We start from the raw sequence: 24,709 nt of genomic DNA on the forward strand, positions 1-24,709 counted from the left end.
CGTCAGCTGACGTCAACAACAACAACAACAACAACAATAATCGTAATAATGTATCTGTATTAGCAATCCATTCTTCATTTTTCATTTGACACATTTTCTTATTTGAAACTAACAAAACCTTTAGAGAACAATTTTTAAAAATAAGTTATTAAGATATATTTTTTTTTATTATTATTATTTTGTTCCTGCATGTGATTCATAATACTAGTATCTATTATATTTCTTATAATAATAACAACAATAAAATCAGTGTTATTAATTATAATAGCAACATTTCCATTCAGTGGCAGCACTTGCACTGTATTCTTTTGATTTTCTTTGAACAACTTCTGTATTTTATTATATTTTAGTTATGATATTCTACAGTGTGTTACTTTTTGTTGTCTGTCAGGGTTTTCTTTGCTTTATAAATGAACAATAAAATTAATGACAATAATATTTTTTTTTGTCTAACATTCGGGCGGGGGCATCATATTGAATTATTTAATTAATAATAATAAATCATTATTTGTTAATATCTATATTTCTATCCAGTAGCAGCACCTGTGCTGTATACTTGTGATTTTCCTGTACAAACTTCTGTATCGTATTTTATTATAATATTCTACGGTACATCACTTTTGGTTGCATGTATTTTTCTGTACATCAGGGTTTACTTGTGAAGTAATTTTTAAAAAATTTTAAAAATGTATATCCTCGCAGGCTGAATTGAAGGACCAAACAGCATTTTTTTGTCCTGTCCATCAAAAAAAGGACAAAACAAAGCTTTGGATTAACATTTATTCATGAAAAGGTCGCTCATTAGTGTCCATCCAGACATGAGTGATACAGGAGGAAGTACAGCACACAGCTAAACCACCGTCTTTTAAAAAATAAAATCAGTGCACACAGAATCTTACAAAGATTGCATAATATAAAGAAAGGTTAGAAAATTTCCCAGAAATAGTGCAATTCAAACCACCACCAGGAAAACAAAAGAGAAAAACCTGCTCCGCTTTCTTTGGGTGAAACTTTCCACCTGGACGAGATGCAGTTTGCTGAGGATGCAGGACGGGACGCGTGCAAAACAAGCCAGCGGCTACATGTCACTGAAGGTCACCGACAACAAACAGCCTTCATTGCACTTGGGAACGCAAATAGAAAATACGTGTAAATGTGACATCATCCGTCCTCGCCGCACATGTGGACGCAGAGCTAGTGTTTGAGTCTGTCCAGTTAAAAAGGGAACGAGGCTACATGTATGCAAAAAAACATCAAAAACAATAATGTGGAGAGCATTTAAATAAAGTTTTCACATTAAAAAAGACTGTAGTTTGTGAAGTGCGTCCTTTAAAAGTAAAACTGATATTCAATCAGCTGAGCTTCACTGAACGGAGACACAGGAAGTACAAACAGAATAAAATAAAATAAAATAAAATGCAATGACATAAATTAAAACAGACACAAGAATCCCAAACACCTCCTGTTAAAAAAACAAAAATAAAAATAAACGATAAAGCGTCTGTGTCATAAATCTGAGACATGACGCAGCCCGGGACGGAAAAAAATTCATGCTCAGTCTAAAAAGCATCTTTAACCCTTTGAAACCTGAGCTAATTGAGTTGATTACTTTGAAAAACAATGGAAGGCAACAAGCGACTCCTAAAGAAATGACACCAAAAATTAGAAGAAATTAATAAAAATACAAGAAAATTACCTGAAAAAACCCCACAAAAACAAGGAAATTACCCGAGAAAAGGGCTTAAAAAGTAACAAGAATTCTGTAACATAATTTTAAATACATAAATGTTGATTGATATAATATCATGAATATTATTATAAATATTTTTTTCTGGAGTTTTTTCAAAATTTTCTAAACTGACTTTTTGTATTTTGCAGGACATTTCTTCTACTTTTGAAAAAGACAAAGCAATTTGCACAGAAATGTCTCACAAATTGCAAACAATAAGTCAGTTTAAAAAATTATTTTAAAAAAAGTTCAGAAAAAAATTCTAATTATATTAATGATATTATATCAATTTTAACATCATATATTTTTTATTATGTGACTGAAATTTTTCAGGTAATTCCTTGATTTGTTTTTCGTGTGCTTTTCAGTCCTCTTCCTTTTTTTATAATCGCTCTTTGTCCTTTTAACTTATGTTTCTTAAAAAGAATCTAAACCGATGAGTACAGACTTCGAAGGGTTAAATACTGTGAGAGGTGCCTGAACGCAGCACAAGAAAAGTGATCCAGGTTTCAAAGGGTTAAAACGAACTCTCAGCTTCGGCCTCTGAATGGTTTTAAAACGAGTCTACGCTCCTGACAGAGGTGGACAAAACAAACGCACCCTGAGATGCTCACCATGCGGGGGTCAGAGGTCAGGGGTCAGAGGTCACAGTTTTTCGGGGTTCTAAAACACATTTTGATCAGATTCAAAAGTTTTCCAGAATATTTTCACACATTTCTGTGATTCATCATCATTCATCAGTCTTTTTACTGTCAGCCGCTGACAGACAAATCCGACACACGGGAACAAAACACTTCAACGCCGTGACCTTTTGGGGAAAATAATAATGAGAATGACATGTTTCATGAGGTCACGGTGACCTTTGACCCCCAAAATGTAATCCGTTCATTGTTGAGTCCACGTGGACTGAACTTGAGGTGCTTTTGAGATTTTGTAGAATCGGACAAACGGACAAAAAAACCCCGAAAACATTACATCTCCGCCTTCGGCTGTCGCCGCTGCAGAAACATAAAAATAACGATTTCATTAAAGGTCCGTTTCCATGGCAACAGTTCTCGCATGAAAACGTTAAACTTTTGTTGCGGTTTGGCCTTTCGTTCACACTGTAAACACAAATTTTTTAAACCGCCGCCCCTTCTGTCGCCGTGGAAACTGGAGATGATACTGTGAGGACCACGGGTGAGGACAGTGATGCGGTCTTCTTTGTACTGGCCTGGCGTGCAGGCTAAGTACTGTGCGTCGGTAACGTGACGCACACGGGCCCAGAGAGACTTTTTCACAACGACTTCCATCGGGAAGCGTTACCACGTGAACGCAGATTATTTTAAAAGGCAAAGTTAAGACTTTTCCTTCGTCGTTCTCGTGTAAACAGCTGAGTCACTTCCTGACTGCATCAGCTGTCCCTGTTATTTTGTCCACCTCCTCACGACAGGCGAAGTGACAAATATCACATCGCCGTTAACGAAATAAAACACAGCCCGAAACCCGAAACTGTCCTCAAAGTGTCTGAACTTCCCTTTAACCCTTTCATCGCCCTCTCACCTCAGCGACATGAGAAAATTACAATTTATCGGTTTGCTGCTCGACGTCGCACCAACGACACCTGCACGCACAAATACGGAGATATGAAGAAAACGTGGATTAACACACACACACACACACACACACACACACACACACACACACACACACACACACACACAGCTGCGTGATTCAAAGTGGCACCGCAGTGAAACAGGAGCTCCACAGAGCGCTCGCTGCCAAACGTACATTCAACTATCAGAAACTCCTCAGAGCGCCCTCTGGCTCCGCCTCTCCGCGGCTGAGGTCATCGGTCCACCTAACGTCCGATGAGGGCGTGTGCTACATCGACTGGTGTGCATATTCAACACTTACGGTCCCAAACAAACCCGCAGAGAGGAAGGCCACAGGGCAAAGGGCAAAGGTCAACCACCAACGTCCGTCTGTCCAAATAACCAACACGGCGTCCTAAAGGATGAGACCAAACCAGGGGCACTCCACCGGATTTACCCAGGGGTCAAATGACGGGAGGACAGGGGACAGATGACGAGAGGACAGGGGACAAATGACGGGAGGACAGGGGCCAAATGACGGGAGGACAGGGGACAAATGACGGTAGGACAGGGGTCAAATGACGAGAGGACAGGGGCCAAATGACGAGAGGACAGGGGCCAAATGACGAGAGGACAGGGGCCAAATGACGAGAGGACAGGGGCCAAATGACGAGAGGACAGGGGCCAAATGACGAGAGGACAGGGGCCAAATGACGGGAGGACAGGGGACAAATGACGAGAGGACAGGGGCTAAATGACGAGAGGACAGGGGCCAAATGACGAGAGGACAGGGGCCAAATGACGAGAGGACAGGGGCCAGTCACAGCGGCCCCAAACATGGTGGTAGGATTAGAGGACATTTCTCAGATTTTAGGACAGTTCTAGGATTTTAGGATGTTTCTCAGATATTAGGACATTTGTCGGATTTTACAACACTTCCGGGATTTAAGGACATGTTTCAGTCAGTTAGGTCAATTAGGAAAGGTTCGGGGGTCCACTCGGCACCCTGTCGGTAAGTCTTCGGTTGAGCGCCCCTGGTTTAATGCGTGGACGTTACGATGTGCATGCTGGTGTAGAAAGAGGAGAAGGGACGTGTTGTTCGTTCTCTGCAGCACCTCCTCTCCCTCCACGTGGATAACACAACGATTTCTGAAGAACAAACACCGAAAACGCAGAAAAACGAAACCGGGACCCTGGGAGTTGGTGAGGAGGTGCGTGGTTCAGAGATGTGCTGCTTTGGTACGATCGTGGACGGATTCCAGTTTAAAAAAAACATTTTCACAAACACGGACGAGAGCACACGTACTGTAAGGCGCCCCGCACAGGAGAACGCACGGAAAGATTACAAAGCATAAATATCATATATTATTTATCCATATACGTCGTCGTTGTTGTTCTGACTCCCTGTGAAGATTAAAAAACACCAGTAGAAAGAGATGTCGCATCAGCGTGTCGAGAGAGACCGCGGGCCCCTCGGTCAGTGCGATTCAGAAAACACGGAGCACCAGTGGACGAGGGTCACACACACACACACAGCTCAGACCGCAGAGAGAGGCCGCACACACACACACACGTGCACGCACACACACACACACACACACACACACACACACAGTCAGAGCTCGTGTGTGCCAGCGCCCACACAGCTCGGACTGCAGAGAGAGGCCGCACACACACGCACGCACACACACACGCACGCACGCACACAGACACACACACACACACACACACACACACACACAGTCAGAGCTCGTGTGTGCCAGCGCCCACACAGCTCGGTCCGGTCACTGCAGGGCGGTGGCTTTGCGTGGAGCGTCGTGGCGCGTGCTGACGTGAGCCCTCGTGCAGGTCGGTCCCGGTCGGTCGGCGGCCGGCTCGCTCGCCGCCGCGGTTCACAGCTGGTGCACGATGCTGTCTGTGTGGTTGGCGGGGGCGGGGCCGTCCTGCCGCAGACGCTGCCACTGGAAGGTGGTGCTGAGCGAGCCGACCTCGTCCTCCTCGCCCTCCTGCTCCTTCGCAAACTCCATGAACACCTGCAGGAGGAAAACGGGACTCAGATGTAAAAACATTTACAGAACAACCGTTAGGATCGGTGTCTGAATTATTAACACGGCTGCCGGTTACGTGAATAACAAACGATATTTTAGGCGCCAACAGCGCAGCACTAATTCAGACTGCAGCCTCACTCACGCATCTGTGGACTTACAGTCACTTCAATCAATATTTCAATAAACGCAAATCGATCTAAGTGTTCCTTTATAAAGTCACACCCACAGACACAAAACCAACCCCGCCGATGTGAGGCGCGTCTGCTTCCTAACAGTGAAAACACGGTTTGCTTGTTGATCTAAATGTTTTATCTTTTCTTTTTAAACGATTTGAATTGAAATAAAATTTTTATCTTTTTCATATTATATAGTATAAATATTATTCCATACATCCCCTTTCTATGCTTCAATAAAAGCATTTATTGATCGATTTAAGGATTTTTCTCAGATTTTAGGACGTTTCTCAGGTTTAAGGAGGTTTCTAGGATTATAATATGTTCCTATAATTTTAGGACATTTTTCGGGTTTTAGGGTGTTTTTAGGATTTGAATACGTTTGTAGGATTTTAGGACTTTTCTCAGATTTTAGGATGTTTCTAGGATCTGAGGCAAATTGTGATTTGTCATAATGGGCTTTAGAAATAGAAATATTTGAAAATTGATTGTCAGACGTTTCTCAGATTTGACGTCAGTTCTAGGATTTGATGAGTCATGTGAGTGTCGGTGTCCGCTGCTGATCTCAAACACACGAAAATCAGCCTGAGAGAAAAGCAGCAGATCGTCACACCGAGGAGGAAAAATGCTCAGAGCTTTTGTTCATGAAGACCAAACGATTATGAATCAGACATCAGGAAAACGTTTGTATTGTTGTTTCCGTGACGAGTTCGTGAATCACTCACCTGCTCCAAAGTCGACTGGGAGAAGTTGTACTCCTCAAAGTTGAACGTTTGTTTTGCTGAAAACAAACAGAGATTAAGAAATGAACGACCCTGAGTGAGTCAGCAGGAGTGTGTGTGTGTGTGTGTGTGTGTGTGTGTGTGTGTGTGTGTGTGTGTGTGTGTGTGTGTGTGTGTGTGTGAGACTCACCGCTCTCTAGCTGAGAGAAGGACTTGGCCAGTGACTTGACGTCCTCCATGGGGATCTTGTAAACCATCAGAGTGGCGAAGCTGCAGAGAAATCATCATCAGCTGAGTCAGTCCTGCACATTTCTTTAACATCCGCTGTGTTAGAAGGGGCTTTTATTTTGAAGGGTATCAGTTATATTTCCTACTTCCCACAGAACCAGAAAAGTGTCCTCAGTAACTTTGTGTCTTCATTTAACCTAATTTAATTAACTCCTCACCTCTCCTGCCGCGCCGCGTGGGGGAAGATTCGGAGGATCTCCTCGTGCAGCAGCGCCACCTGCTGGAGCCCCGTCAGCTCCTCTCGCAGCTTCACCTCCAGACCGTAACCTCGACCGTACTTCCCTTTCAGGTGCTGGATGGAGCCGATACACCTGAAAGACGGACGCAGCGTTTAGAGATCGGACATCTGAACACGTGATCTGATGGATTTAAACCAATCAGCGGCGAGCGCCGACCTCAGCTGGCCCGACACCATGATGGCGACGCGGTCACACACGGCCTCGGCCTCCTCCATGTAGTGTGTGGTGAGGACGGCTCCACGCTGACGGTTCTTGAAAGCAGCTCGGATGGCCCTCCTGCGCGCGCGCACACACACACACACACACACACACACACACACACACACACAGGTAAAGCTGTCAACAAACTGTGACTGAAATAAGATTAAATAAGAAAAATTGATTCATTAAAAAGGGCTGACCCGAATGCTTCGATTGTTGCCATGGTAACTGATGTTGTAATCAGTATTGGAAGGCTCCCTTGTTCTACACCACGACCCCAAAATTCCCAAAATTCCCAAAAAGCCCATAAATCAAGACATAGTTCTTGATTTATGGGCATCTAACATATCTAGCATTAATTATGAGTTCCTCCAGACGAGGACACTCAGATTTAGTGAGAGGACGATTTCTGTGACTGCGACAGTCGGACCGCAGTGACGGATCACAGATTCAGAATTTAAAAAATCTCGAGCCCGATACGACAAAGGAAACTGATTTACGTCCCAAATCTACATCCTGTCCGTCAAACTTCCTGCAGCTTCCATTCATCAGGAATGTTTATCACTGAAGCTTCAAAGACAAGAACCTGAATTCAGGACGGCGAGAAACGTTTCGGGACGTTGTTGTGTTATTGTAAAGTCTCACCACATGCGCTGTTTGGATTTGGGGTCCATCCCCGATGACGGCTCGTCCAGTAAAACGATCTGAGGGTTCCCGATCATACTCAGGGCGAAGCACAACTGCAAACACACCACAGAGGAGTTTATTTCTAAATGTTCGTCCGTCTCTTCAATTTAACCCCCTTAATTTGCAACAAATTAATAAAATGTTACAAGAAAATTGCCAGAAAAACAGCAAAAAACAAAAAGCAGCAAAAAAGACCTGAAAATACAGTTTCTGGACATTTTTCCTTTTAAGTAAATGCTTCTAAGAATTTGCGCTCCTTTTTTAAACATTAATTCTCAGTTTATTTTATTTTCTTGGAATTTGCTCATTGCCTTTTCTCATGTTTATGAAGAGAATTAAAACTTGAAATATTTATCTGAGGTGTTTGAACGCAGCACAAGAAAAACAGACGTCTGACCAGGTTTCAAAGGGTTAAAATCTGGTGGATGCAGAGGTGAAATCACTGTAGGTTTCTGGAGTCTTTGTCTGTTTAAAACCTGTTCCTCACCTTCCTCTTGAGTCCTGCTGACAGTGTCTTGGCTTGTTTGTGCAGGTGGTCCTTCAGCTCCAGAGCGTTCACCACACTGCCGACAACAACAACAACAACAACAAAACAACAATGACACAAAACAACAACAGGTCAGCAGCTTCACGGTGCATCTCAAACCTCCTCCTCCTGAAACACCGTAAACAGACTTTAAAAACAGGTTTCGTGGTGCGCAGCGTCGTCTGGAGCTCCGTTAATCGTCAGATCAGAAGAATCACACACATCTGGAGGAGGACGCCGTCCTGTCTGTCCACGCACCCATCTGTCCGCTGAGCTCTGGTCCTCATGATTAAAATAAGTCCTGGTGGTCAAAGTGCGGTCTCACCGTTTGATGATCCCTGGGACGTCGTGTCCTTTCAGGCCCTTGATGGCGGCGTAGATCTCCAGGTGCTCCTGCAGGGTGATGCGGGGCCACAGGGGGTTCACCTGAGGACAGTAGCCCACGTGCTCCAGAGGACTGTCCACGGGACGAAACTCCGTGCTGTAGTCTCCCATCAGCACCTGGACAGAGACAAAAGGACGTCACTTCATGGTTCAGCAGCGTCTCACTGATGTGACCGCTCATCTGAACATGTTCAGTATGTTCTACGTGTCCTCTCAGCTCCTCTGACGCTCGCCTGATTAAAGCACCCAAAGTTAATTATTTCATTTGATTTATGGAGACGTGTGGAGTGTCTTCAGTGTTGTGTGGACTGTACCTGTCCTGCGGTGGGGTCGGTGTCCCCTGACAACATGTGCATGATGGTGCTCTTTCCGGCTCCGTTGGGGCCCAACAGTCCGAGAACTTCACCTGAACAGACAGTACTTTTATTTTCATTTATTTCTTTGTGTGTTTGCGGCAGGATGCAGTTTAGGATCCGGGCGGTCCGACACACTCAGCTTTGGTGAGCAGGACGTTAAAGTAAGAGTCCAGGCGAGGAACAGGCTGAACGTACCTTTACGAACGCAGAAGGAGACGTTCTTTGTGGCCACTTTCCTCCTCTTGTTGAGAGAAAAACCTTCTCTTCGGCCTTTGTACTGTTTCCTCAGGTTACTCACCACCACCGCCGGTTTCTGCAGGACACAGTGAGGAGAGACGCCTTGAACTGTGATCAGGAGACACTCAACGACAGCTTTACGAGTCTCTAGTATGTGCAGCCAAATTAACAGCAGCAGCAGACGACGTTATGGGCATAAAGGTTTTCTGCGTAGCTTTTGTGCTTTTCCGATTTCACGAGAGGATCCAGTTCTCTGCGGCCTGTTGCTCCGAGTCTGAATGTTTTTTACGGGTCACATCGCGTCTCACAGGACATTTTAGATCATTTTTAGAGCTCAAATATCAAAAACTAAATTTCAGCTGTTTTAAGACTTTTTAGGGGCCTGCAGGGACCCTGTCGCTGACCTCCTCACAGGACTGACAGCTGAGAGCCTCCTTCACTCTGGCCTTCTCCATCTGAACATCCTCATCCTCGTTCAGCCCTTCCTCCGGGTTTTTCTCCACTTTGGGTTTCGACTTGGACGAGATCCTAGAAATACAAAATCATCTTTAATCATTAAAACTTGAACTAACACGAGTGTCAGGCAGAGGAGCTTCCACTGTTGATGTGAAACATGATTAAATCTGTTAAAAACAGAATTTGCAGAGTCTGTGTGTAATCTGAGTCCTGAATCTGATCCGTACCTGCAGAACTGATCAGTTTTCATCGTCCTGCCTCCGTAACGGATCTCCAGCCAACGCAGCAGGAACAGCAGCAGGATGCACTGCAGGTACGGCTGAACACGCACACACACACGCACGCACGGTATTATAACTGAACACACACTCCTCTGAACACAGCAGTATTTTAAAACAATATACGTACAGCAACGACGGCGATGAGCAGGTTTTTCCACAGGAAGTTCTCCTCGTACAGAGAGGGGAGGAAAGTCGCCTGAAAACAGAGATTTCACATCAACATGTGACAGAGTGACGCTTCATACATGACAGAAAACGAAGGAGAGCAGGTAGAGTTTATGTTTTTCAGACAAAAATCAGACAGATGGAGCTGCAGGAGGAGCTGCAGGAGGAGCTACAGGAGGAGCTACAGGAGGAGCTACAGGAGGAGCTACAGGAGGAGCTGCAGGAGGAGCTGCAGGAGGAGCTACAGGAGGAGCTACAGGAGGAGCTGCAGGAGGAGCTACAGGAGGAGCTACAGGAGGAGCTGCAGGAGGAGCTGCAGGAGGAGCTACAGGAGGAGCTACAGGAGGAGCTGCAGGAGGAGCTGCAGGAGGAGCTACAGGAGGGGCTGCAGGAGGAGCTGCAGGAGGAGCTGCAGGAGGAGCTGGTACCTTGGTGATGCAGTTGAGGCAGCCCATCAGCGGGTACAGAGGGTTGAAGAAACACAGGATGTTGTGCAGGTTTCTGGTCAGTCCTGGGTTATCGTTCACAAACGACAGCTGCACCAGGGAGGCCGACACCACACACACCTGACGCACAACACACACACACACATTCATGTGACTCTCATGATCTGAAACATTAACCCTTTCAAACCTGGAGTGACGTCAGTTTTCTTAATCTGCATTCAGACGCCTTTTTTAAAATAATTTCTTGCTTATTTGGGGTAATTTCTGTTAAGTTTCTCTTTTGGCTTTAAGTTCTTGTGAAGTTTGAAAGATAAAGTTACATAAAAAATGTTGAGAGTGTGAAGCTGCAGCTCTTTCAGGATCGTCTCATATTAAACTAAAATAAGCCTGTTTACTTTATATTCTGGGTCTGAAGCTGTTTGTATTTTCAGTCTGCAGAAACAAAGCGTCCTGAAGTCTCACCATCATGGAGATGACCGAGAAGAAATCTCTGTTGCTTTGGACGCGAGCGAAGCCAAAAGAAAACACGTAGGTGAAGAGGATCATGGCCGGACCGAAGCCGACTATACACAGGACCTGAGAGAGGACACAGACAAAAAACTAACTCAATGGAAATATTACATTTTTTATAAATGTAAACAGCAATATCAACATCATGTATTGTAGACTTTGGGATGTGTTTGAGGATTAATTAAGCATTTTGTGCCACGTGCCTGTTACCCGAAAGCAGCGTTCACTTTAAAATTCAGGTGGCTTTAAAAGAACTATTTTGGCTTTTTTTATTTAAAAAAAGGTAACTTTTAAAAGAAAAATTTGTTTTATGTTTTTGTTGATGTTTAAAGAAAACGTGCCTCCAAATGTTTGTTTTCTTTAGAAATTTTTGAGGAAAACATGTCTGCCAAACCTGCACTTGGTTTAGTTATAAACATAAATTCAGACGGAGAGATAACTGCATCGCTAATGAATATTAGATTAGAAAATACAACATTTGCCCTGAAAGATGTGACTTTTGGTAAAAACCACATGTCCACTGTCTTCTGTCCGACTCCACAGACGGATCATTTTGCGGTTTGAGCAGATACAGATAACGAGGTCTCGGAGGGTCGTGTGTGCGTACGCACCACAGCGGTGAGGTTGCTGTTGGTGAGCAGGTTTCCAGTGTGGAAGGAGAAGAGGATGATGGTCATGCAGGACAGGATGAGGTAGTAGAAGGGGATGTCCACGGCCGCCTGGCCGCACCAGTACGCTGACGGCACCAAACCGGAGATACGCAGAGTGGAGCGACACTTGATCTGCAGGCAAAGAAATACAGAAATATCAGTGACGCACCATAACGATTATTTCAACCGATACCAATGTACCGATAATTTCCAGCTTCTCGTGGCTGATAAGATACCGATAATTTCTTTTTTGTTTGAAGCTGATATAAAGACTTTTGCACTTTGGATGGGAGTGCGGACATTCAGAGACATTGCAGGATGACATCTCCTGTATTCATTATTATTATTGAAAAAAGGCAGCAGTAATGGGACTCTGCTGTTTCTCTGAAAATGTTGAAAACATCATTTTTAAGAAGTCCAGTATATAAATCAAAGCTGTGTGTATTGAAGCTGTGAAGTGTAATATTTCCTCTCTGAGTGATGAATTTACTGCTGCAGAGTTAAAAACAGTTTTAGTCACAGGGAGCGAGCCATCACCTCTCGGTCTCTTGTGTGGTCCATCGCGAAATATGCCGGCATCCCAGCAGCCAGCATTCCCAGTATGATGGCCTCGATATACACCAGCGCGTAGGACGTAGCGTCCGGGATTTGCTGAGAAATGTCACAGCGGACACATTTAATATCGCACAATGAAAACAGGACAGATGTTGTTGCTGCGTTTAAACACTCACGTAGTCAAAGGGTTTGGTCCAGGTTCTGATCTGTCCGCTGCCGTTCAGACCTCTCAGGAGAGCGTTGCTCAGGACGTTGACAGCCATGGGCAACGAGTGAACTGTGGTGCTGTTGAACGCAACGCTGTACCTGAAACCCTGTGAGCAGACGGAAAATAAAATGTTAGAGAGCCACATGTCGACAGGTGAAGTCCGCTCTCTGTGCTTTTAATTTGAAAAGCATTCACTTGTGATGTGCTGTGTGTAAAGATGCACATTTGCTCAACGCTATAATCTGGTGCGTTGCATCAAATGGTTACATTTATGTTTTAAACTGTTCATGGTCCCTTTGAAATAAAATAAAATAAATCCCAAATTTAAAGGGCACTCCCTTAAGGTGTTCTTCAGATATCCCGTTTGAGAGAGTGAGATACATCCAAGGTTACAGTGACCTCTGACCACCAAAATCTAACCCTTTTTTTTTTCGGACTCTAACTGGGCGTTGGTGCCAAATTAGAAGAAATCCCCTCAAGGCGCTCTTGAAATAAGTGCCTCTGACCGCGGATATCTCCGGCGTGGAGGCGTGAAAATAAATGAAATGTGTCTGAACATAAAGCGACCTTGCTGGATCCGGTGACGTTGATGGCGGCGCTGTGAGGAGCTGCGGACATGTAGTCGCTGTGCTTCATCATGTCCACCTTGATGTCCTGAGACTCCAGGTTGTGGACGAAGTCAGAAATATCAGAACCTGTTGGAATAAGAAAACAAAAACACTGCTGACCCTCGAGCAGGACAGGAAATGAGAGTAAAGAGATATTCAGCAGGTCATTATTGTCGAGGAGGTCGGTTAAAGTTGCACCAATGAGACGGTTTTTATCGACTGTCGTTTATGGTGTAACTTTAGAGCCGTGCTGCAGTCCGCGTGCTGTCACAACATTTACAGCACGCAGCGCTTTCTGACTGAGAGGAGACCTGACGTCTCACTGAGGACAGTCACAAACGTTCGTCTCACCTGAGGAGTTCTGCACCAGCAGGCTGGTGGCGTATCTCCGCGGCGACTGGTTCCTCTTCAGGAGGTAAATGGGCAGAAACTGGCGGTCTGGGGAGTGAATCTGGATGTTTCCTGTGGCCAGAGACAGAACGAGCACCGCCGCCACAAACACCAGGAACAACGCCAGACTGCAGGAGACGGCGAGGACACACAGGACAAATAAATGGAAGACAGAGACACAATGAGCCTCACGCAAGAAAGAATATAGGACGTCCTGCACACTCACGTGTAAACGAAGGCCTTCCTCTCCCGCCGCATGTTGAGCATGTGCAGCCAGGCCACCGTGCTGAACTGCTGCCGCCACAGAGCGTGACCCGACACCACGTCCGACTTGCTGTCTGAGAAGGTCAGCAGCCGCTGGTCGGTGTCGTCCAGAGAGGCGTTGTCGCATTCGTCCTCCGCCTGCTCCCGATTGAACACGCTGTAGTCTGCAGAAACAAACAGATTCATCAGGGACGAGTTTTGGGATATTTCTTTAGTGTAACACTGTGTTGGCAACACACTGACCAGTCTGGTCCACCTCAGCCTCCGCCTCCAAACGCAGGAAAACATCCTCCAGTGTCGTCATGGAAACCCCGTAGTTGATGACTCCCAGTTCAGGGTGACAGTCGAGCTCCGAGAACAAACCTGTGAAAGATAAATTAATCCACTTTGTCAGTTTAGAAGGCAACAAGCAACTTAACACCACATGACCCAAAAATTTTAATAAAAAAAGAAAAAATTAAAATAAAAATAAATCAGTAATAAAGTTACAAATAAAGGAAAAAATAAAAATCCATGTTTAATTTCATATATATTATTATATTTTTTCTGTAAATTTATTTTAAACTTAAAATAATTATAATTACAAATATAGTTTTCTGGACATTTTTTTCTTTTTTTGATAATTTGTGGGTCATTGCCTTTTTTCCCACGTTTTCAAAAGAAGTCAAACCAATTCGCTCTGGTTTCAAACAGCTCGTGAAAGGCGTCTGAACGCGGCTAAAACAAAATGATGTCGATTCAGGTTTCAAAGGGTTAAAGGAAAGTGTTTACGGCAGATGATGTGATCGGACCTGGAAACGTGTCCATGCTCTCAAACGGCAGAGTGAACGTTAACTCCGCCTCGTGCTGTCGGGACAGCTTCGCTTTGGGAACGTGCTGTTTGACCAACGATGTGATCTTTTCGGCCTCACATCCCTCACCGATGGACATTCTGCAGGACGGAAAAACACAAAGTTACAACCCAAGTATGAACCCTCGGTAAGTCGCAGCGAAACACAGCGTTCACAGAAATAAATGAATCATGCTTTTCCTCATTAAGCGGGTAATTTATGAAATGACTCAAAAAAATGGGCTGACAGGATTTTTTAAAAAATTTAAATAATATTGTTATCAGGTGTGTCTCAACCATAGCACGTCGAACCTGCAGCTCGAATATATCTCGATATGTCGATATTCTGGCTGCTGTTTGGGGTTAGCGTGCGGCTGGATGTCAAGCTTTGTTTCTCCTCATGTTTATGTTGTGCAAAGTTTGTTATGAATACACGGTGTGTAAACTTGTTGAACTTTGATAAAATATTGTTGATTAAAAAAAATAATAAAAAATGAAAGTGAGGTTTTGCCTCAGTTTTCGGGACTGAGTGACGCTGATGTGTGACTCTGAAGCTGTTTCAGCACAGATGAAACAATAAACTACAGCAGAGGAGTGAGATCGACTCGCCTGAGGTGATATCCGACGCCACACTTGACCTTGAGGAACAGCGAGGAGCCGACACACTTGAGCTGTCCCTGAGAGATGACAGCTTTACGATCTGCAGAAATAAAAACATCGTCAGCGTCTGCGATTCTGACGCTGGTTTCTAACAGAGTGGAGAGAGGTCGTACCGGCCAGGATGTCGGCCTCGTCCATGTAGTGCGTGCTGAGGACGGTGACTCTGCCCGCTCTGCGGCTCTTCAGCAGCGACCACACCTGGTGCCTGGAGCAGGGGTCCATACCTGCGGTGGGCTCGTCCAGCAGCAGGATCTGACGGAGAAAACACTGATCAGAGAATGAAGCTCGAGGCGATGATACTGATGATGATGTCGGTGCTACTCGGCTACCTTTGGGTCTCCCAGGATGGCGATGCCCACAGAGAGCTTCCTCTTTTGACCTCCGCTCAGATTCTTGGCCTGAGCAGTCATGATCTTCTCCAGGTCCAGATCCTTCAGCACTTTGGTGACCTGTCGGAGAGGAGGAGAACCAGCCATCATTTTAACACCAAAAAAAAAGAAAGCTGTAAGACAGAGGCTTTAGATCAGTGATACCAAACGTACGTGTGGCCCCCCCAAACATTTTCTAATTAACAATGAAAATAAAGTGACTGACACTGGGAATTGTAAATGTCCTCAAGTTGTAAAAGTGTCCTAAAATCTTAAAAATATCCTAAAATCCTAGAAACATCCTAAAGTCCTAGAAACGTCCTAAAACCCAATAAATGTCCTCAAGTTATATAAGTGTCCTGAAATCCTAGTAATGTCCGAAAGTCCTAGAAACACGTACGGGGCAGCTGTGATTGGCCCCTGACCTCCTCTCACCAGGGACGCCGAGCAGGTCGAGCGTCCCTGGTTAACGTTACCTCGGCGTCGATGTCGGACGGTGGGATCCCTTTGATGGCTGCGAAGATCCTGAGGTGCTCCTCCACCGTCAGCACGTCGAAGATGATGTTGAACTGCGGGCAGATTCCCACCAGCTGCTTCATCTCAGAGCCGTCTGCGATCTCGGCCACCGGCGAGCCGTAGATGGTGGCCGAGCCGCCGGTGGGCGGGCAGATACCGCACAGGATGTTCATCAGAGTGGACTTTCCTGCGCCGCTGTGACCCAGCAGAGCCGTGATCTGACCCTCGTAGATGTCAAAGGTCAAACCTAAAACAATCAATCAGAAAATACACATCAACACAATAATGTCTCAGAATGTCTCAGCTTCAATGTTTATCACGTAGACGTGCAACAACACAGGCGAAACAACGGAGGGCGCCTTTACACTACACCGTACCAGCTCTACTCTACTCTACTGTACTTTACTCTTCTGTACTTTACTGTACTCTACTCTACTTTACTGTACTCCTCTGCTCTACTCTACTGTACTCTACTCTGCTCTACTGTACTTTACTGTACTCTACTCTGCTCTGCTCTACTGTACTTTACTCTACTGTACTTTACTGTACTCTTCTCTGCTCTACTCTACTGTACTCTACTCTACTGTACTCTGCTCTACTGTACTCTGCTCTACTCTGCTCTACTCTACTGTACTCTACTCTGCTCTGCTCTACTCTACTCTACTGTACTCTACTCTACTCTACTCTACTCTACTCTACTCTACTCTACTCTACTCTACTGTGCTGTACCGTACTCTACTCGACTCTACTCGTCTTTTTGGTTTTCCATTAGGAAAAAGTACCTGGTACCTCGTACCTGCAAAGATTGTTTATTCTTGAAGCAAAAATGTTATAATCTCTAACCAGCTTTTATTTCTGTGGTTACAGTTCTGAATACTATTAAGTTGCATTTTGCATAATTTCAAAATGTTTATTTTCCTCTCTCAACAGAGCAGCAAATAGTAAGAAAACTGCACACAAAATACAACAAAAAACTACAACAATGTGTGAGGAGCCTCCGACCTGAAGAGAGTTGATGACTCACCTCTGAGAGCCTCCACCACGTTGTCCTTCTCTTTGTACACTTTCTGGATGTTGTTGATGCTGCAGCAGAAGAAGCAGAAAACATTTTTAAAAACAGCAGCAGAGTCAGAGACAGGAGCAGCTCCCAGGTTAGCGGCTCGTCCTGCAGGCCGTCCTGCAGGCTGTCCTCAGCCGGACGGACCGAGCATCCACTCCACTGATATTTTACATTACAAATATTTGAGTACGGTTTGTTAAACCAGCAGGAAACTTTTAGTTGAGTGTTCAAAGTGAAATGATGATCTCATAAAAGCATCCACATATATGTATGTATGTATGTATATATATATATATATACATACATACATACATATATAAAAGCAACTTATTCAGAAAAGAGTGAAATTTTCCAGAAGCACTTATTAAAAACAGAAATTTACTGATGTTCATATGAAAGTTGAGACTTTTACCGGATGGCTTCTTTCCCTCTGAACTCGGGAGAAACCGGCTCGACGCACTCGTCCCCTCCGGGAGCACCTTTCACTTCGCTGTCGTACACTGAGCTCACTTCAACGTAGCGCTTCCTGCGTTTGGACCAATAGGACGGCTTCAGGAAGTAAATCAAGGACCTCCTCATCCCAAACTCTCCTGCATTTCAGACAAAATAAATTAAATTTAATAACAGCACTCAAACAGAGAGAGGTTAAACTCTAGTGACCCCACAGGGAAACTGGGCCTGCAGGACTGATGCGACTGTTTAACAGCACTGATTTAAAAATAGTTCAACTTAAGTGAAATAATAATACTAAAAGTAGACTAATCAAAGAGGATGATGAATATAAAAAAAACAGATAAATGAACCAAAAACAGTACAAAATAAGAAATATAGACCGATAAAAGATGAGTAAAACGACAAAATGATATAAAACAATAGATAAAGATAAGATCGATAAACCAGGAATATCTGAGTCAAAACCAATAACATAAAAAATAAAACAGAAATATAGAATGAATAAATAAGATAAAATAAAATAAAGAAATTTCTTGAACTTGGGGCACGTGTCAAGTCATTCGGTAAAATGTTCCAGCAGACTGAAGCATAAAAGCTAAAAGCACGTTCACCAAAATGTTCCCTCAGATAATAGCAGATCCTGATGTTTTTAGGACTTTCACCCTTTATACTGAATTCACAGCGAACTGTGACTTCTGCGTGCCATTGCATCGCCAGTGATACAGTTAATTTTTGTAAATTAAATGATGTGCGTGTTCTCACCAGGCAGCACCTGGTCCAGGTAGACGGCCAGCAGCAGGTAGAGGATGCAGTCCACCACCAGCATGAGCAGGGGGACGTACAGAGGGTGAGGGCCGTTTGCCAGCGAGGAAAACACAGCACCGTCTCCCTGAGCCTCCAGGTAAACCACCTGACACACACACACACACACACACACACACACACACACACACACACACACACACACACACACACGCACACGCACGCACGCACGCACGCACGCACACGCACACACACGCACACAGATCAGCTATCCATGGACACAATAATTATACTTCCACAATGAGATCCCATCATGGTGGTCCATAGGGCAGGACAGACGTGGTGTGTGTGTGTGTGTGTGTGTCTCTCTCTCTCACCTGTGCGATGCCGATGGAGAAGGCGCTGGGGGAGAGCAGGCAGAGGAGCCAGACGAGCGGCTGAGGGAAGTCCTTCATGAGGACGGTGAAGAGCGACAGGCAGCCGAACACGACGGTCAGCATGGAGCCGACTGTGCTGGCAAACTTTGGCTTCTTAAAGAGCGGAGTCAGCATGAAGGAGAAAAAGATCTGCACACGAGAGGAGCACAAAATACAACGCAGAGGAGGAGGAGGGAGGAGAGTTAGTATTCAAAAAAATAGATAACAAATAAATGACTAGATGAATAAGATCATATGCTATTAAATGCAAAAAATAACATAAAAAGAAATGTAGATTAATTATTGAAATGTGACAAAAATAAATATATATTTGAATATGCATATTATTTATTTACCTTATTATACTTTCTAACCCTTGTATTACTTTCCCAAAAATTAAACATAATAAAATAAATACATTTAAAAATTAACAATTTAAAATAAAAAAAAGATAATCCATCTAAAAAGAAATATATGTGAAAAATAAATAGGAAATTAAATAAATAAAGATCAGCAATATTGATGTAAATCAGGTTTGACTTTTAATATTTTTTGCTATAATGACATATTATTAAAAGTTAATAATTCATTTTAATTATTAAATCAATTATTTTTATTTTGTCCTCTGTATGACATGGCCAGACAGACCTAGGGGTTAAAGAGAAGAATTTATTTATTTACCTTTGTATAACTTTCCTTACAGCCTAGAAAAAAATAATAAATACAGAAATAAATGTAAAGATGAATTAATATATTTAAAACAAATTAATAAATTTTTTAAAAAATCAATAAATCAATTGGAAAATTAAATAGGAAAGTAAATAAATGAATAAGAATCTGAAATATCAATTGATGACATTTTTTCGATTAATGCCTACATTTTTAGGTTCATTTAATGGTATATTATTAAAAATTTAGAAACAAATATGCATCTATATACAAATATTCATGTGTCTTTGTGAGCCTTTAACCGGAGCATCACGTCTGTGCGGGTTTAAACGTCCCGTCACAGCTCGACTCACCGATGATATTCCATAGAGGAAGATGAGGAAGAAGATGACGAAGAAGTCGCTGTTGGGGAACAGGGCGGTGTACGTGGCGATGATGGACATGAGGATGGACATGGTGGTCACCAGAGCGGCATACAGGAGGCCCCACGACAGCCTGGTGTACGACACAAAATCTTCAGCACATACATGATGACATGCGCTCAGAGAGCAGGTCTGAGCTCATCGTTTTCAGATCCAAAAGACTTTAATTTCACTCACCAGAAGGCCGAGTCGTACAGCCCCATCATGGTCATGGTGTCTTTGAGGCGGTGCTCCTTCTCAGCCGCCACGTTGACGATGAGGAAGGTGACGAATGGCGTGAAGGCCAGGACCAGGTAGATGGAGATGAGGGCGTGCGGGAATTTCGGCACCTCCACGGAGCCCGGCTGACCCATCATCACAGCCTTCAGGTTCATCTCGCTCCACACCGAGCGCTTCGTCTGCATCTGAGGCGCCGCAAACATCATCGAACAGGACCGTGAGTCGTGATATTCTTTATTATAGATAATCAACTATCCGCTCTATTATCTGATAATCACAGGACGTAGAGGTCCTGGCTCATTTAACCCTTTAGAGCCCATTTTAATATTACATACACTCTTAACGCTCTGTGAAACAAAGTGCACTTTTCAAAATCAGACGTTTTTAGACGGAAAAAAAAGAATCATTTTCAAAATGCTCAGCAATTTTTTTTTCCATCATCAAATCCTGGGATATGTCAATGATTAGCAGCAACATTGATTTTTATACAGTATAATTTCTTGTTGTGCAGCGTTAAATACTCACACTCATATCACTCTGCACACAAAATGCACTTTTCAAAATCAGGTTAGAAAACAATAAATATCAAATAATCATTAAGTTCCAAAATTTTAACCATCTAAATGTTAGGTTTTTGTCATGAAAATGAATGATTTTCAATAAAAATGAAAAATAAAAAGCACCTAAAATGCAGCAAACATTCTCTAAGGATTAATTTCCTTGGGTTTTTTTAGACCAACAGACCAAAAAATATGTGACGGACAAAGAAATAAACCAGAGAGCTCTCTGGAGAACGTGGTTCTGCTCTGTGGCCCGGCTCACCTGGATGATGGCTGCGTCGATCACAGACTGCAGGCGGATGAAGCCGGAGTACCAGTAATTAGCCGCTCTGCAGTTCACCGAGCTGGTGAAACAGTTGGCTGCAGGGAAACAAACACGACAACACGGAAATGATCTGACATTTGAAAACATACCAAACTATGCCCCCACTGTGTATTAAAAACCCAACCGTTTATAACTAACAAAAAACTAAGTAAAAAAAAATACCTAACAAATTAATATAAATATTTCAAAAAAATGCAATAAATAAATAAATGAAGAATTAAATAAAACAAAATTATAAAATAATAATAAAAATAAATACATACATGTATAAAACACTAAATAGAAAAGATAAATGCAATATCCATTTATGTTACATTTGATCAATAAATTGCTACATTATTTTTAATATTATTTTTGGTACATTTAATTAAATTAAATTATTATTATCATTATAAATCCAAATCAATAACTGATTAATTGAACAAATTAATCGAAATTCATAAACAGTCGCACCCTTAAAAATATGTTTAAAACTTGAATACGTATAAATCCGGAGGCTGTACCGATAGACTCAGTGTAGTCGCTGGGGAGGGGCAGCTGGTTGTACGGGAAGCGCAGCCGGTAGGACGTGGCCGAGCTGTCCATGAAGACGACGCCGACGTAGCTGGACGGCTCGTACAGGCTGGCGTTCTCCAGGTCCTCCTCGCTGGCAAACATCTCCAGACTGTCCTGCAGGTCTGAGGAGGAAAAGATGATCATCCTGTTACCTCCTCGTCTCCATAGCAACCATCACGTCTGATACAACAGCAGCTCAGTACAAGATTCAAAGGTCAAGGGTCAAGGTTCCAGTCACTCCCAGTAGACCACACACACACAAAATGAACTATTTATCGCAGTGTGCAACTATTTTCCATGTGCGGCTGGTGTTAATATATTTTTTTAATCTGCTGAGTTTTACATCTTGTTTTTACTGTTTATATTGTTCTTTGTTCTATTTCTCTTGTATAAACTTTGCTGCTGTAATAAAGCAAAATTCCCCGCTGTGTGTCTAATAAATACTAATAACTAACACTAAAAAAGGACGACCTCATCTCATCGAGGCTTATATTTTATCCTTACTTATCTTAGAAAACAGGCATATTTGGAAGGCGTGTTTTATTTATACATTTATTTCCCTTAAAGATACTAAGATAATACTTATACTTCTATAAGATAATATTTTTGCAACTGTTTTTCCTTTGTTTTGTGTGCGATCTTTAAAGAAAACCGAGGCATTTTTCAACACCAGGATTTCATCTTCTACTTTTGATTAAAATTAAATAACTCATTTATGGTGGAGAGTGGGTAATGCAACTAATTTTTGCAGACTTGTTGCAACTTTTTCTTTCTTTATAAATGTTTGTTTTTTTCTTCAAATTGTTTTTGTAATTTTTGTTTTCAAAGAGTTTTAGCAATTTTTTCTCGGAAGATTTTTTTGCGGGTTTTTTTTGCAATTTTTAAAGAAAACCAAGGCTTTTTGTCGAATCCAGGATTTCAATTACTTTTGACTTTCAAAGATTAAAGTTCTAAAATCTAATAACTCATTTATGATGGAGGCTGAAGGTTGGGAAGGCGTGAACGTGAAGGGCGACGTACGCATCTCCTGGGCCACCTCCTCCATGATGTGGTTGGTGATGTTGGTGATGGGCGTGTAGCCCAGGCCCTTGAAGAAGAGGTCGTTGCGCTCCAGCTCCATGGTGCTGATGCCTCCGTAGTAAACGTGAGGGTTGAGGATGCTGATGAGGATGAGGAGGCCCAGCAGGAGCAGAGGGAGGATCAGTTCCTGCAGACAGACACACAGAGGGACGTGCTGCTGTTACTGATGCTGCTGCTTATGAACAAACGTGGAGACGGAGCGACAGGTGCACCGTAAAAACGGTATCATCGGCAGAGTAAACAAGAACATATTTGAAATTATTTTCAGATAATTTTAAAGTATTTTTCTATCATTTCTTGCATTGAAGTCTTTTGTTGTTGTTGTTGTTGTTGTTGTTGTTGTTGTGACAGATGAAGCTAAAGACAGCAGAGCGGAGACATGTGGGGGGACGGAGCACCTGGAGACTCTGCTGCTTGGTCCTCCATTTGATCAGCAGGTTCTTGTAGAGAAGACTTCTGGTTTGGTGCCAGACTCCGGCGTCTCGTCTGAACACGGGCTGCATACTTCCTGCATGCCTCATCTGGATGACGTACGGACGAGAAGTCGTCTCCCTAATGCTGGCCTCAGCTGCACGAGAAACAAAAAAAAAGAAAAAATAGAAGACATTCAGCTCACCTGATCCATTTTTAGAAAACAAGCTTCGTTCAGGATTCATACACATTTAAAGAAGCATTTGTCGACACCAGAATATCATCTTCTACTTTTGACTTTCAAACATCAGTTCACAAATCCAATAACTAATTTCTGGTGGACGAAGGGTCATGTAAATCATTTTTTGCAACTTATTTTTCCTTTAATGTTTGGTAACTTTTCAAGAAAAAATTTTTCTTTAAAAATGTTTTTGAATTATTTTTTTTCTCTATATTCTTTATTCTTCAAAATCTATTAGCAAATTTTTTTCTTTAAATAGTTTGAAGGATTTTTTCCTACTTTTTTTTCCTACTCCTAAAGATTTTTAGCATTTTTTCTTCATTTTTTCTGGGTGATTTTTAAAGAAAATGGGTTTGTATATATATTTTTTATTCCAGGATTTCATCCTCTACTTTTGACTTTCAAACATCAAAGTTTTAAAATCTAATAACTGATTTCTGGTGGAGGGAGGGTCCTTCGTGAAGTCACTCGGCGACGGAGCTTCGCCTCCTCTGATAAATAGAGAACAGTCCCTAACATTGCTCTCAGAGGCAGCGAGCTGCAGCTTCTCTCACTGCCTCGGTTAACTGTTTCGGGGCTGTCTGACACTCAGGTGACGCTGTGTGGACAGCTGACATCATGTCACGTGCAGCAGGTGTCTCTCCGCAGATACACCTGTCGTAACGTTACCTGTCTCATCGGTTAGCTCGTTACCTTCAACAGCTAGCTGTTAGCCTGAGAGCTAACCCGCTCTGCTGACTGAAATCACGACACAACATCAAACTGTTGGTTAAAATTGTTCCCGCGATGTCTGAACATTTAGAAAAAACGTGCACGCGAGTCCGTGCACAAAACAAACCGCCAGGAACGAGACGTTTGTTTTAGCCGAATCGAGCTAACAGGCTAACAGCAACACAGCCGACACCGAGCTCTAAAACACACACAAACACACACATTTAACGTACTCACGTATGAAATACATTAAGGCATATCCTTCCTCAGCGGCGGGTCAGCGGCCTCACATTACACGCGATGTTTAATGTCCCAAAATCCCCAAAAACGAGCAGAGCTGCTGCTTTCTAACGTCGCTACTTCCGCCTGTCAAACACAAGGCGTGACGTTAACCAATCAGAGCTGGTCTACGTGTGATTGACAGCAGAGTGAACCAATCAGAGCTCGAACGAATGTTTTTATTGTCACATCGCAAACAGAAACATTTTAATATGAAAGAAATAACAAAAAAACACCTTTTAGAAGAGAAAACACATATAAACTTAAACTCTTTAAAATCTGTCTTGACATCAGTTTTTTGTTCTGCGTTCAGATGCCTTTTCACAAGCTATTTAACCCTTTGAAACCTGAGTAAACACTGTATATTTAAAAAAAACACTGAAAATTAATGTTTTAAAAAAAAGGTGAGATAGATTTTTTTTTATCAAAGAATAGTGAAAATGCCCAGAAAATATATTCATGATTATATATTTAAA

The 24,709-nt window shown here is 43.0% G+C and overlaps 1 protein-coding gene across 1 annotated transcript; it reads right to left on the reverse strand.

The window, feature by feature from the left end:
• Positions 1-766: 766 nt before the first annotated feature.
• abca5 (ATP binding cassette subfamily A member 5) lies at positions 767-24,351 on the reverse strand. The gene is made up of 38 exons (XM_042507688.2): positions 24,192-24,351; positions 22,990-23,159; positions 22,532-22,718; positions 21,460-21,633; positions 20,894-20,991; positions 20,030-20,256; positions 19,784-19,925; positions 18,723-18,911; positions 18,346-18,493; positions 17,543-17,720; positions 17,095-17,153; positions 16,031-16,317; positions 15,516-15,635; positions 15,300-15,438; positions 15,136-15,226; positions 14,489-14,628; positions 13,941-14,060; positions 13,660-13,861; positions 13,395-13,561; positions 13,003-13,130; positions 12,404-12,541; positions 12,210-12,323; positions 11,634-11,804; positions 10,975-11,088; positions 10,495-10,632; positions 10,029-10,097; positions 9,848-9,939; positions 9,569-9,692; positions 9,123-9,240; positions 8,886-8,977; positions 8,513-8,688; positions 8,149-8,224; positions 7,620-7,714; positions 6,930-7,049; positions 6,693-6,845; positions 6,437-6,516; positions 6,250-6,305; positions 767-5,336 (listed from the first exon to the last, which is right to left on the reverse strand). Exons 1-38 carry the CDS (start codon positions 24,202-24,204, stop codon positions 5,196-5,198), a joined length of 5,046 nt encoding a protein of 1,681 aa, XP_042363622.2. The 5' UTR covers positions 24,205-24,351; the 3' UTR covers positions 767-5,195.
• Between the last annotated feature and the right edge of the window lie 358 nt (positions 24,352-24,709).

This window comes from Plectropomus leopardus, chromosome 19 (genome assembly GCF_026936395.1).
Source record: "Plectropomus leopardus strain MGB_pleo_1.0 chromosome 19, ASM2693639v1, whole genome shotgun sequence".
NCBI lineage: Eukaryota > Metazoa > Chordata > Actinopteri > Perciformes > Serranidae > Plectropomus > Plectropomus leopardus.

What these genes read in the sequence shown, in the direction of transcription:
- abca5 (XM_042507688.2), bottom strand. An exon ending in CTGTACGACTCGGCCTTCTG is followed by an intron (nt 19,926 to 20,029) that starts GTGAGTGAAATT and finishes GTCGTACACCAG; the next exon opens with GCTGTCGTGGGGCCTCCTGT. An exon ending in CGTCCGACATCGACGCCGAG is followed by an intron (nt 15,636 to 16,030) that starts GTAACGTTAACC and finishes CCTCTCCGACAG; the next exon opens with GTCACCAAAGTGCTGAAGGA.